This window comes from Calonectris borealis, chromosome 15, assembly GCF_964195595.1.
Source record: "Calonectris borealis chromosome 15, bCalBor7.hap1.2, whole genome shotgun sequence".
Lineage (NCBI taxonomy): Eukaryota > Metazoa > Chordata > Aves > Procellariiformes > Procellariidae > Calonectris > Calonectris borealis.
In genome coordinates this window covers 10471558-10486156 of record NC_134326.1, presented here as the reverse complement: position 1 = coordinate 10486156, position 14599 = coordinate 10471558, and the positions used below count along the sequence as shown (strand labels likewise).

Here is a 14599-nt window from a genome sequence, read left to right as displayed (position 1 = left end):
CGTAAACCCAAGGTATATAACACCGTGTTATCTACCAATAAACGCCATTTGCCGTCCACCACATTGGTGTCTGCGAGTCGATGGCCCGAGCGCCCCGGGGAGGGGGGTCGCCGTGCCGTTCCTGAACCAGGTCGCCACGCCTCACGAAGGCGACATATACCATGTTTATCTGATTGGTTTATAACTAAAATGAGGAGATAAGCAAAGCCTCCCTGTAGAGAAAAGCAAGGCTATTATGTCAATTTATGTCACTACAACATTCACAGATGCATCTGCATTCTTCTATTCTCTTGCCTTGGTTGTAAAAGCATAAGATTAGGCTCAATTTATACTCAGTTGTAATCTATGCTTTGGCTTTTTCCTAGAATATCCATAATTTTAGGAATACCACATTCAAATTTGAGTGCACAGTTCTAATAAGACTAATCTGAAACTATTTTTTCTGCTTTTAGTCATTCACAATGATACGCTTATTGCTGATTTTAATCAAGCACTGCCTTAATATTGAAGTTGCATTTTTTATTTATTCCTGTAACCAGTGAACTCCATAGAGATTACAAACATGTCTCAGTCACTGCACTTTTCCATTAGCATCATTGAGGGTGTGAGTCTGAAACCAGTGTAAGAAGCAGCATGCACCAAATGAAAGTCACTGGTAGGGCACGCAATCCCATCGGGTAATTAGTGGCTTCACTATGGCAAATCCTGCTTTAGATACTCTAATGATGTGAATTGGCATAGTTTTGAGCTCAAATGAGACAAATTCATTTACACTGACTAAACAATGAGCATCCTACCTCTACAAAACATGTAAACAGTGATAAAGGCAAAGAATAGTCTTAATTAACAGGTTGGACCCATATTTTATACCTTGTGAACTTGAGTCAAACTGATGAAAACAATGGAAGGCTTGAAAAAATACTGGGATAGGGTCGTTCAGATAAGGGGAAGGTGACAGGGAAAGGAAATCTGGTGTTGTTACTGGAAATTTCTTATGTCAAAATATATTAGCTTGACCAATGAAGATCATGCTCCCTATCTAGTAATTCCCATAATCTTTATAGGTCTCCAGCCAAGACATGAAGAAAAAGAGAATGGATGTTCAAAATTAATAAGAATCCTTCACAATTTCTTTAATAAGTCAACCTAAAAAGCGGATGTAGTAACATGTTAATTTATAGCTGTGATTAAAAAGCCTTTAATTGCCTATTTCACAATTTCCTTTAAAATGTTCTTTGGGAAGCACAATAATTTGATTCCACTGAGACTTGTGTGCAAATGTTTAATTCTAGCAAAGAACCTGAACTTTATATGACCTCTGGAAAATGGTAATTATTTTTTCTTTGCTTGATTTGTTGAGCTTTGGTTTCTTCACTGTGAAGATCAAAAAGGCTGTCCCAAAAAGTAAATTTAGCATATGCTCTGGAGCCTGAGGTAATTATGGAACAGTTCATCCCTCTTCTTCTAGTTAGCTTAGAGTCCAGTCCTGCACTATTGTAAGACAGGGGAGCTTCAGCCCTGATTTCAACAAGAACTGGATCAGTTTTACCAGGAAAGGAATGGGGACCTGGCTTTGAAAATCCAACATCGCCATCTGTTGGATTTCTATTCCGGGTGAAATTCACAAACACTTTAATCCAGCTAAGAGTTCCCTGGATTTTACACACTACCAATTCAGCCTCTTTAACCGTAAATCAGGAAGATTTTTTTCTTAAGGCATCAAGAGAACTTAGATACCCTATCTTCAATTTCAATTAAGTCTCTTCCAGAAGTGATGAGTTCCCAAAGCTCAGTTTGTTTTGTCGAAACGTTTCATTTTTACAATAAAATCCATGAAGTAAAGCTGATTGGCAAGCTTACAGAAAAAGAAGTCAACGAACTAAATTCTGCAGATGCCTTTAAAAATCCTCTCCTTAAAGTACATAAAGTGGCCATTTGGTTTCCATAGAAATTCATGCATCTTGAAGTTTTATTCTGTTTTATTTTAAAAAAGGGAGAGTGCTGTTCAGGCAACTCGGGACTAGAACCTATTAAAAAAAAAGAAAGCTGTGAAAAGCACCGCTTCCTTTGACTGAAAGCATCCAGATATAACATGCATTCTTTCAGTAGAAACTCTTTAATTCGGTCTTCATTTCTAAAATAATTCACCTCTTGTGCAACACACATGAGTTTACTATAATAATAATAATTAAAAAAGAGAAGCTATTTTCCAGAATGCTGAGTTTTAGCAGCACAAATTGTACTCAGCTGCTGTACACTCCAGTCAGCCTATCTGCACCCTAGCTGTGAGTGCAATAATTTGTATGCATCTTTGCAGTGCCGGTATTGTACCAGTATTGCACCCAATGTGGCTTGAAGCACTTTCACATCCACATTAACAAACTCTTGTTGTATACCCGTTCATTTACATTATTCCTGTCTTAAGCAGCATAAGCCTGATTTTCTTCTCAAGGAATGCATACTTTTAAAATACATCAGGAGTTAACAGCAGCAGATACTTTATAAGCTTGAGTGTAAATTAGCCATTTTCACCCAACAACAGAGGTTCCTGCTTTCATGACTGGGTAAAAATAGAGACTTCAGCCTAGGGATCTTAGTGCAACACTTAATTGAAAGGAGCTGCACTCAAGTGGGCAACAGAGCAAGCCCGAAACAGGCTACAGAGAAAAGATTCTTTTAATATGCAGAATTCATAACCCCAATTTGCTCTAGTCCTGCTGTACTCCTCCTGCAAAGCTTAGACGTTTTGTGAAAAACAAGAAATATGGATATACATTGCTCAGTTTGTGGGCTTCACATTGGCTCTACCTTGTGAATCTTCTGCTGTAAATATTAGTATTTAAGAATGTCTAACGACCGCAAAATTCAAATGCATTTCCTCATAGTCTCTGGCTGTTTGAATCCAGAGTGTTGGTTCCACCTACTGGCAAAATTTAAACCTCCCTTCAGGCTCAGATTTGAAATACCTTAACACCTTTAATATTGTATGAAACCAGAATGGTATGTGAGACTAAACAAGTTTAGGATCATCTCAAAATTACATGGGAAAACCCACATATTCCTGGGACATATAAACATGAAATGTTCATCAGGGGAGCTCAGAATTGGAGTAACTCACAGTTCATGGAAACATTTAGAAAAACAATGTAACTTTCTGGAATGAAATATTAGAAAATTGTTATCCACAAAGACAAATGAAATATGTGGGTATCACAAGTCTGCAGGAGGGAGTGCAAGCTTTAACAAGCAAAGAGCTGCTTTTATTTATCACAAGACCCAGAATGTTTTAAGGATGATTTTTTCAAAATGCAGGTGCATCTTTTTTCTTATGCTCAGCTTTCTTGCTTTTCCATGTAAATCAAGCAAATGAGCAAACACATGAAATTCAGCAGTAAAGTGTCACCCAATGTGTCCCTGAAATCACTGTAATTATGCACACAGATTAGATGCCTAATTGTGTGCAGAGCCATCTTGAAAATGTGGCCATAAATACTGGAGCTACAAACTCCCAGTGTGAGATTTAGTTGCCAGGTACTGTTCTCAGGAGTTTGTTCAGCATAAAATCAGCTGGCCTGTAATATTTAAACTATTGTATGTCTATTGTATTCTCATTGTCTTTGGTCTTGTTAGAAGATGTTTTAGTGAAATCAAGGATACTGGGCTATGAATTTCCGTAACACTATTAAAAGAGCAGAGTCATTTCACCAACTGCCTATTAGGCATTGCTGCAAAATAGGGAGTAACTATTACGAATTTTAAAAATGTGTTTTTAACAATCTGAATAAAATGCTCTACTCCTCCCAGTTGCCCTCTTGTCTTCTATAATAAAAGGTAGGTAAAATCTAAGTTTACCTCGAAAGCACTAAGAAAAAAGTATTTATATACAATCTAGTAGAAAACTTTCATGTCAGAAACAAAAGAATATAAATCTTCTTTCACATTGGTCCTCTCTATTTCTTTCAGCACTTCTGAGAAAGCTAGAGTCAACACAACATTCTTCACTTCCTCCAGCTTTTCTTTTGGCACACTACATTGTACTTCAGTCAGTTGATCATGCCAGATAACACCACCATCATCAAGCTGTGGGTTTGGGAAGAAACAGGAAAAAATTTGGAAGGGTAAAGAAGTTCCTGCTGGAGGAAAGTACTGAGATACAGACTCTTTCTCTGACTTTATCTCTTCAACTTATGCCTGGCTCAATAAAAGTGTTGTAGTATTAAAGTGTTCCACTTGAAGTACTCAGTGACCCTGGATACTGCTGCGTGCCTATTTGGAGAGGTAAGCCCATTCGAAACAGGGAGTGAATCTCCACAATACAAGCTAAGGCTTCCATCGCTGAACTCTTATCCAAACATATCTAGTTATTCAGGATTATATGTTCTTGATTTTTTCAACAGGTGTTCACTCAAACATTAATGCTCTGAAAAATCCCTTAGCACCCAGAAGATTAAACAAATAATACCGAGTTTCCATTTTTTGTTATTCATACACTTCCACTTACAGCAATGAATTAGAGGTTCTAAAAGACTGATTAAAGCAGTAACATGTTCTGCTTTTGAACAAGTAAGATTTAGTGGTAAAAACTGGCAACTGCCCTATAACCTCCAGGGTAAGTATTTCTTACTAAGATGTGTATGTTTGAAAATACTACAAGACAACTTGTTCTTGTATTTTCCAAACATAAAGTAACCTATGAACACAACACTCCTGTAAGCAAAGTTAAAGTGTAAAGAAGAGAAAGTGAGACATACAGAAAGTAAGGCAGCACTTGTGAACCTTAAAGACATAAGTTATACACATTAACTATGCTGATATGAGGGGTTAGAAAGTCTCTGTCTCTTCATTTGCTGGCTGGAGGACTGGTCCCCTGATGGTGGGCAGAGAGCCTCCAGTTCTCCTGGAGGGTGTCTATTCCCTGAATACCAGTGAAGCCTTTGGGATTTTGTTTCATAGTGACACTGAGGAGCAGTTCCACAGGAGACAGATTCAGAAACTTTCACTGGGGCTAACCTCAGGAGGAACCAACAATCTAAACAGCAGCCATGCGGCTCAAAGGTCACTCTGCTAAAAAAGACCTCCGGGGGCATCCCCATCTTTAATAAAGTAGGACCATGGGAAAGCTTGCCCTTCTTGCTAGATCTAGGGTAAAGATTCATAAAGGAATAATCACCCCTAAATGAGAGCAGGGAACTGGGGTTCTGGGGAGTTGCATCTTTTCCCCTATGTTGTGTTGGGAGAAACAAAATGCTGAATAGACTTCAGTTATAAAGTTCAGGGAGCCCCAAAGTCTCTCCAGATCAGAGATGCAGGCAGAAAATTTATATGGTAAAATTTGCTAATTTTTCTCACACTTCTTTCTACGAAGTCAATAAGATGGTATGTTTCATCAAAGTTGAGGAACTCAATTTAAAAATGTGATGATAACGAAAAATTTTCAGTCATTTTGGAATAGTAACCCCATGGGATAGGAGTCAAAGGCGGCAGATAGATTTTGGATGGTGCGCAACAGGGCTGGCCAGGGACTGGAATTGGGAACAACGGCATTCCTGAAAAGCAAACATCCCTAGTCCTAGCTCCCACTAAGTTCAGAGCTGTGTGGAAGCTAGAAACCCTTGCCTCACGTGGAAGCAAAGTAGTATCTTGCCACTCATCAGCAGCAGCTCAAAACGTCTAAGCAGGTCCAATTCCCGTAGAGTTTTTGCTGGCAAATAAACTCTCTTTTGGAAAAGTTAAAATAAAGGCTAGCATACCACCCTGGAGGGGTTGCTGACCCCTGATGTCCAGTATTATTCTTACCAGTTCAAATCCTTCTGGGGATCAAACCCCTGTGCTCTTTGTACAGCCAGAGGAGATTTAAATAGCATTTCAGCAAACTCAAAACTGCATGGATTGATTTTGCACCACAGCTGTAATTTCCTTCTCCCTTTTCAAATGACATGATATTTAACAGGACAGTGTCAAGGTTCAGAAATATTTTCTGTAAGTCAGAATAAATTACACAGTGCTAACAGAACAGCAAAAAGGCACATTTTTCTGGGCCAAAGCATTGCAGCTGGGATGTTGCAGAATGCTGAATCTATTTTTTTATCCAGAGAGAGAGGGAGAAAAATCAGCCTTAGAGCTCCTGTTTGCTTTCATTGTAACTAGCCATGCTCTTGCCAACTTACTGCAAAGTGTTCCAATCTCTCATTAATACCCACATCCATTGCTGGCACCAACAGACTCAGTAATCAGAAACGTTCATTTAGAAGCAGTGATCAAACAAATTAAAACCAAAAATTAATCTGGCATCTGAATCTTAATTTCTACCCCAACTTTGAAATGCCAAACATCCCACAGGCCCTTCAGGCTTGAATCAAAGCCTGTTGATGTCAGTTAGAAGTTCAGAAGTCAGGACACATCTCAGAATATTTCTAAAGACACACCTCCTCCTCAGCACCCTCATATGGGATAGATACACTTCAGTCCACTAATGGAGTTCTGCCAGATTTAACACTTTCTTGGTATTTTAACAATGGTGGCTGGTAACTCCAAAAGAGCTGATATGGCTTTAACAGTGTATTTCCCCACAGTATGAGGGGAAAGAAGAAGGAGAATGACCCTCTCAATAAAAGATTGATTACCTTCTGTTTTTAAGAACCCATGTTCTCTGAGGATAATCCTTGACCACGTCCTACTGATCAGAACAGATTCTACCTAACTCAAATCTGGAACAGCCTAATATAGTGCAGGTGCTTTTGGGTTGTTGCCGGGTTTTGATATTGGGGTTTTTTTCTTAAATTAGAGCATTTAAGAACTTATTTAGAGGAACATTTTGAACCTTATCTTTCATCAGAACTTGCTTACTGAAAAGCTGCTTAGAGCAAGGAAAACCTCATAAGAATATGCCATAACTGCCTCATGGCTTGGCATAGTGATTTTCAATAAAAAGGCATTGCTTCACATGCCTCTGACTTCAAAACTTGTGAAAATTCAGTTTTGTTTCAAAATTTGGGGATTAACATTTGCGGGATATACAAGGAATGCATATAAAACAAGATGAAAGGGAGTTTTATTCCAGTGCTTGATTACGTAGAACTCAGTTTTCACATGTCACTGGAATAGAAAAACAGAAACTGAAGTCTATACTAGAAATAACCAATTCGTGGTGCCTTAGAAGTGATACAGCTATCACATGCATGCTAAATAGTCACTCACTAGACAAATGAACCGCTGGCTAAAGTAGTGCAGGCAACAGAACCATATGTAGATATGATCCCTCTTTTTGTCCACCTACTAAGACTTTCCTCTCTATTACCTTCTCACTTTTTTTTTCAGCTGATCATGTTTTCAGCCTGATTTAATCCTTTCAAGCCAGGTGGTACATGCCCAAGACCTCCGACACTGTCCACCTGCATCATCCCTAACTGTGCCCTGTGCTTCATTTACTGCACACCCCCCATCCCTTAACCGCTTCCTGGTGGGCCTGAGCCGTGCCCTTACCGTGGATGGGGAGAACTGGAGCAGGGCTCTGCCGTCCCAGGGACCTCCCGTGGCTTTAACTGCGCCTGATCCCTTGAGCAGCCTCTGGGGCGACAGCCCCCAGCCTCCCCGTGTCCTCAGAGCCACCCTGCACCCAGCCTAACAGGGGCCTGCCCCAACGCTACCACAGGGGCAGTTTCAAGGTGTAACTTCCGACCTTGCAGTGAGCCCAAATAACCGCAGGAGACTCCCTTCCAGGAGCGCAAAAGGGCTGTGCAAGCGGCCCGCGTTAGGAAAACTCAAGCTCAGCGCCCCACGCACACGCGAGTGCGGCCTCGGGGAGAGAGAAAGGCCGAGGGCGAGGCACCTCTCCTCTCCTCTCCTCTCCTCTCCTCAGCTCCCGCCCTCTGCCTGAGGAGGGTCCGCGCCCCACCGGCGCGAGACACCCCATCCCCGCGCGCGCTCCGCCTCACGCGCCCTGGCAAGACTGCAAATCCCAGCAGCCTGCGCGCGGCCTCCTCCTATTGGCTGGCGCCGGCAGGAAGCGATCTGCGGGGTGAAGGGTGAGGAGCGGGCGGCGAGCGGCGGCCGGAAGCGAAGGCGCAGGTCTCTGCCCGGGGCCGGCCCGGGGGGAGGCGGAGGTGTCGTGGGGGGCGCTGGCTGCAGCCCGGCCCTTATCTCAGGGGCGGGATAGGGCTGAGATGACAGAGCCGGGAACGGCTGCCTGCGGCCCGGCTCTGGGGGGTCGTGGCGGGGCTGAAGGGGAGCGCGGTGCGGGCGGGGCCGGGGGCGGCGGCGGGGGCCGCGCTGCACGCAGTCCGCAGGGGGCCGGGGTGAGCGAGGGGTGCTGAGGCCTGTGGGTAGGCAAGTGTGTGCGAGTTCAGTCCCACTGCAAGGGAAAACCTTGGCAGAGTGCCGTGCCGTGCCGGTCCTGGCAATCTGAGGTTGTCAACTAAGTTATTTGTGGAGCAGTGTACTGGCCCCTTGTCGCTGTACAGTGCACAGAAGAAGCACGTATGAGCTGCTCCCTCCCCTGGGGGGTGATAGTTTCCCTCAGGTGATGTCAGGAGTACTTTTAAGTACTTCAGAGATTCGTTTGCTGACAAGGCATTTATATTATGCTTATTGAGGGTTATTTCTTTCTCATTTATAAAAGCTTAACCCCACTAAGGAGTCCAACATGGAAGAGTTTAAAGATGCAAGTCCACCTGAAGAATTACTTGATCACTTAAAGCTTTCTGATCAGAAGTCTAGAGAGACTGGCCCCAAAGATGCACAGAGTCCCAAAAACATGGGAAGTGGATATACACCATCTTCAGCCAAAGATCCCACAACAGCAGATGAGTGTTTCCATGACTGTCACGACTCCTTTGAGGCAAAAGAGCCTGTGCTGGATGATGAAGGGAATTTACAAAATGATGAGAATAGCTCAAGGAAGCAGACAGAATTAGATGAAGAATACTTACTAGAACTAGAAAAAGATATGCCAGAGGAAGAAAAACAGGTAATCCAAAGTACCAATGTTGACTATAAAAAGATATATTTTCAGTGTCACGTCTCTGATGGTCTATGACCAGCATGAAAATGGACCTTTAAAACTCTTTTATGTGTCTAGTTTTGCTGTTCTTAATTTCTTCTTTTAGGTGACAAATATTTTTGTTAGCTTTCCTTGCTGTTCTTAATCATCAACATTCTCTTGCAGATTTTTGTCTACTTTCACCACTACACAAGGTTACTGTGACTCAGAGAGATTATAAGAAACAAAAATTTCCCTGTTTTGTGTTATGTAGTTGTGTGCATTCATTGTTTTTGCCTGATTAGCTGCAAGGTGCTTTTGCAAAACTCAGAGCAGGTTTCAGGATAGTTTTCATATCTGAAAGCCTAGTTTATGTAATACAACTAATTGGGATTAAATAGACTACTTAAGCTTTAAACAAACAAAACACATTAGATCTGTGGTTTTGTTTACTTTCAGTGTGGTTACAGTGGACAAAATGTTTGGGTAACAAACTGGATAATGTTGTGGGGAGTAATGAAATAGGTCTTGGTGGAAGTCCAGCAGCCTCTGTAATGGTGTTTACTCCCTGTAAGTCTGTGTGAACCAGTTTTTTTGACCCTCGGTGGTGTCACTTGATAGCACTTAGTTTTCAGGGTTCTAAGATATTATGGTCATCCAGTAGTTAGAAAAAAAGATAGAACTTTTTTTTTTTTTCAAACTTTGAGAAAACTTTTTAAATCACTTTCAGGATTAGACTCTGTTCACTTGAGTAATGTGGTGATTTTTGCTGGTAATTATGTTCTCATAGCAGATGGTGGAAGGCTTTCTACTGATTTATGGATTTTTTTTTTTCCCCTAATTTTTTTCAACTTTAGTTTGCAAATGATGGGGGAGTAAAGATACTAAACTAAAATCTGTGTCCCAACATACAACTCTTGTGATTTTTTTTTTTTTTTTTTTGAACACACTGTTTTTGACAAGTTATATAGCTCGGCCTCTTGAACAGATCATGTTTCAAAGACCTGATCCAGCCCTTTAAAATCTGATTGAATTATCCAAACAAGCAGTTACTTGTACTGAAAATTGAAATAGTGATGAAAAGTACTACTATATTCTTTGGCAGTTGGGGAAAAGGTGGAATTCTGATGTATTGTAACTTATGTGAAGGGAAGACGTCAGTAAACTTTATTTTATAGTCCTGTAGGCGTGAATTAGATCTTATTTGAATCAAGGAAATAGAATCCTTACTGAAAATCTAGCTGGATAATTTGGATCATAGGTAACATTGAATAACTGATTATGGTGAGGGAGGGAGAGAGTGGAGCAAGGAAAGGCAGCTGACAAGAAAAGGTAGGCAGCATCTTAGGAAAGCATTACTTCATAGGGGAAGATAGTGTATTGTATAGCTGTATAGTTTTTAGAATGGAAACTCCCAAATCACCAGGAGCCATAGAAGAAATTACTACTGTAATGGACAAGTACTACTAAACCGAGGCATTTGATGAAAAAGAAGAAATGAAGGGTCATATCAAATTAATTTTTTTAAAAGTGCTTAAAATACTATGAATGTTTCAGTGAATTTATAGGGGCTTATTATTCTTTTGTACAGGCAGGCTGATCTTTTCTAATTCAACTGACTTGGTAAAGCTGGACCGCGCTTTCTTAACTGTTGTCTAGCGCTGTCTGTGTTGTAAAAGTAAATAAATGCTGGCTATACATTGCCCAAAAAAGTTGGAAAGAGGGAGGGGCTTGGCAGTAACTTGACTATGCCATGGTCTTACGCCAGCTACTGTAAATAGAGAATGAGGGACAGAAATATGCAGAGCTAAGATGTCAGTACTGGTTTGTACTGGTTACAAACCAGTATAGAAAAATTTAATCATGTTGTGGCTCAAATACTTCCCTTGCTGGTAGGGTGGGATTTCTGACCAAAATACATCAGTGAAGACAAAAGGTAGTTTTTCATCTGTAGTACAGATTGTCATGTTAACGTAGAAGTTCCTTGAGGTGGAAAAGCAATACGGGACTAGTGGGGAAGTGGAACATGGAATGTAATCTCCTTGAAGTAGGAATGAGACTAAATGTAATACTTGTCTGCTGCTTCACCTTGAGGAAATCGCTTCATCTCTCTCTCTCTGTCTCTCAATTTTGACATCTGTAAAATAGGCATAATGATGCTTGCCAGTTGTAATACTTTGAGATCTAATGAGGAATAATGGGGGTGGGGGGAAATCTCAGGAGGTTATCTGGTGCATCCTTTGCCCCAAAAGAGCCTGTGGAGAGGTCATCTAGTCCAACCCCTTGCTCAAAGTTAGATAAAATAGGTCAGCCTGCCCAGAGCCATGCAAACATCTCAGAGCCTGGAGATTGCACAGCCTCTCCGGGCCTCTGTTCTAGTGTTTAACTACCCTCATGGTGAAAACTTTTTTCCTCCTATTTAATTAGAATCTCCTTTGTTGCAACTTGTGACCACTGGCCCTTGTTTTTCTGCATGCCTCCAGGAAGAGTCCATCTCCATTTTCTCTAGCAATGAGGTCTCCCCTGAGCTACCTTTTGCTAAGGCTGAGCAAACTCAGTTCTCCTAGGCTGTCTGCTTAGGTCACTGTCTCCAGTGTCCTGACCATCTTGGGGACCCTCCGCTGGACTCCCTCTGGGAAGTCGATGTCTGTTTTGGCTTTTTCTGTATGGAGGGGGCACCAAAAGTGGGCACTCTCCAAATGCATTCTCTCAGGTGCTGAACAGAGGGCAATAATCACTTTCCTTGACCTACTCACTACACAGAAAAAACATTATCACATTGCCCTTATGTCTTTTCCAGTTTAGGCTAAACAGTCCCTTTTTTCTGCTTGTATTTATTGCTTGTACAACAAGGAACATCACTGTCATCATGAGTCACAATGAGTAGCCTATAACTAGAAGACAGTTTGAGAGTTTCATAGACAAAATGCTAAAAGCTGGGGGGAAATTATGTTGTAGAATTAAACTCTGGAAAGAGCAGCAGGCCTGGAAATTGGGTGTCTTAGTTTTCATGCTACTCTTGTTTCTGTGGTATTGTTAGGTAATCATTTAATTTTGCACATCAATTTTTGCCTTCTGTGAAGTGAGCAAAAGAATCGTGAATGTTGAATACTTGTATTCAGCTTTGTGGAGCTCCACTGAAAGGTGCTATGGGAGTACAAAATAATAACTGTTTAAAGCTGGAAAGATTTCCTTAGAGAAAGTAGGAAGACAGCTGCAGTTCTCATCTTTCTGTAGGTTTATTTCCAGTGGTATTGAGTAATTGTGCCTTTCAGCTTGGTTTATGATTACACCTAATGAAATGGAGGGATTACATCTCTTAGTATCACCATATCTAATAGATTGGCAATACTTATATTGTGAACTTTGTTTATGTTCCATAGAGAGCTTTCTGAATGGATTATATAGGCAGTCTTTAAAATATAGCTGTTATTTTCTCTAACAAAATATTGTTGGTATCTCTTATAAGCAGAGCTTGAGAAATCCAGAAACTAGAGATGAATTAGCTTACAGCAGGTGCTATAACTATTGAAGTAGCCCACTTGCATAATCTTACCCTGTATCATCTTACATTCTCTGTGTAGTAAAACTATGGGGATGGGTCATTCCTGAATTGCCACTGCAACTTTCCTCATAGTATCTGGAATTGATGGCTACAAATTTTTTTTTATTTTTATTTTTAAAAGTGAAACGTTCTATACATTTTGACTCTGAAAAGAATGTGTTAGATGATGCAGCTTTTAAGAAAAAAATACTGCAGTTACAGTCTGGAAACAGCTGCTGTACATCCATTTATTCAGAGTTTTTCAAACATTTTAAACCTCCTTCCAATTACTCAAAAGGTCGTTTTTGAGAAGAAGGGCAACATGATTTTTTTGCAGCTGGAGAAAATGAGGCAGAAATATTCAGAGCTTGTTTATTTGATTGTTTAGGTTGTGATCAGACACTCAGCAGCGGTGCCCAGGCAGTCCTTGATCAGTTATTCTCAGCCCCCTGCTGCCTCTTTCATTGTGCTAGCACACCTCTCTATGTGAATGTGCAGTCAACCAGTTACGGGGAACAATTCAGATGAAAAATAATGCTGTATTTTTAGATCAAGGGCAGTGCTGGTAAAAGTAGACATCAAATGGCAGCCTCGTGGTGGCCTACACGGGTAGATGGATTTTCTTCAATTAGACTACTTGCCTAAATAAGAAAAACTTCCTATGAACTGTGGTTGCAGCACCAACGATAAACTACGTACTCAAGTCATAAGGAGAGCTGGATGTTAGCCCTGCTCAAATCAGATTTACACCTTAATAGTTTTGGTTGTTTTTTGTTTTGTTTTGTTTTTTAAATTAAGCCCATTGTTATGTTTTAGCAGCTTTAATAAATCAGTTCTTTTGAGTGATGTTATCCAATAACTAGGCTGTAGAAAAGAAAGTCTCTAATTTATTCTGGAGATGCAAAGACAAATTCCAGTCCTTGCTCTGTGTATTTATGCGTATCCTATGTGCAAGCTTTCATGGTAGCAGGTCTGAGCAGAAATTCTCACCCATGCAGAAGCAGCTGCAGAGATCAAAGTGAAGGAGCAAGTGGTTGTGTATTTTCTTTCAATTATATTTCAAGAGCCCCATACAGTGAGATTTCTAATTTTAAGCAACAGGAATTACTTCCAGTACTGATACCATAAGAAGTCGTCTCTGCACAATGAAGCAAAATAAGAACTAAAGGGATATTGAGACACAGACCTTCAAGAAGTATTCTTAAAAACACATGTAGCATAGAGCCTGGTTACTTGCTTGGACTTGCAGCTCTGAGCTGTTTAAGAATTAAGCAGCCTGAAACAAAATTCACTTTTATAAGATTTTTGTTGTTGTTGTTTCAAAAGCATGCTGATTTGCTGCCTCAGCAGAGGCACTGAGCAGTAAATTGCTTTTGATGCATTACAAACAGATTTTTCTGGTTAGTTGTCATTGACAGTGATGGCTTTGACGTTGGTCTAGTCCGCAGAATTAATCAGAAGACACCCAACAGCTGTTACATGGTAATTGTTTCAGTCTGACTGGGTCCTCTTCTGGAGGGACACCCATTAATTATGAGTTTATCCAGCAGCAAGATTCTGAATCTCTCATGCTCCTCCATCATGACAGATATTGTCTGGTTCTTCGGGCCTTGTCTGGCAAAGACTTAAGCACCTGGCCTAGTAAGCTCTTATTTTGGATATAGAACACTCCTTTCTAACTGCTGTAAGACCCTGGAATAAATATCTAATATTCCTCAAAAGCAGTTCCGTTCTTTGGGCTGCTGCATGTGCATTAGAGTTACAGCTGGCTGTAATCATGCTCAACTTCCATTTTAACACTAGGAAATGTGTCAGAAAGACAAGGAACACAGCTCTAGTAGAGGAGATTCTTGATTGGTATCTTGTTAGCAACTCTGTAAGAATTAAGTGAAATTGATCTTTGAGAAATAGTATTTTTTGAGTTATACCTGAGATTTTTTCAGTTCTGAGCTAAACAGTAAAACTTACGTCTTTTTTTTTTTTTTTTTTTTTTTTTACCTCCAGAAGTTCTAGGATGTGTTAGAGAACATTGTCTTAATCAAGAAATTTTCCTTTAAGCTGCTCCCCTCCTCACCCTT

The 14599-nt window shown here is 40.6% G+C and overlaps 1 protein-coding gene across 2 annotated transcripts in view; it reads left to right on the top strand.

The window, feature by feature from the left end:
- Nucleotides 1-8001: 8001 nt before the first annotated feature.
- TTC1 (tetratricopeptide repeat domain 1) overlaps nt 8002-14599 on the top strand; it is a 35790-nt gene continuing 29192 nt past the window's right edge. The window contains exons 1-2 of one of the 2 annotated variants that reach the window (XM_075164160.1): nt 8002-8024; nt 8618-8965. In XM_075164160.1, coding sequence (XP_075020261.1) covers nt 8642-8965 — 324 coding nt within the window. In that variant the 5' untranslated portion in view covers nt 8002-8024; nt 8618-8641. Of the gene's footprint in view, nt 8068-8617; nt 8966-14599 lie in introns of both variants that reach the window. The other variant, XM_075164159.1, reaches the window with a different exon arrangement.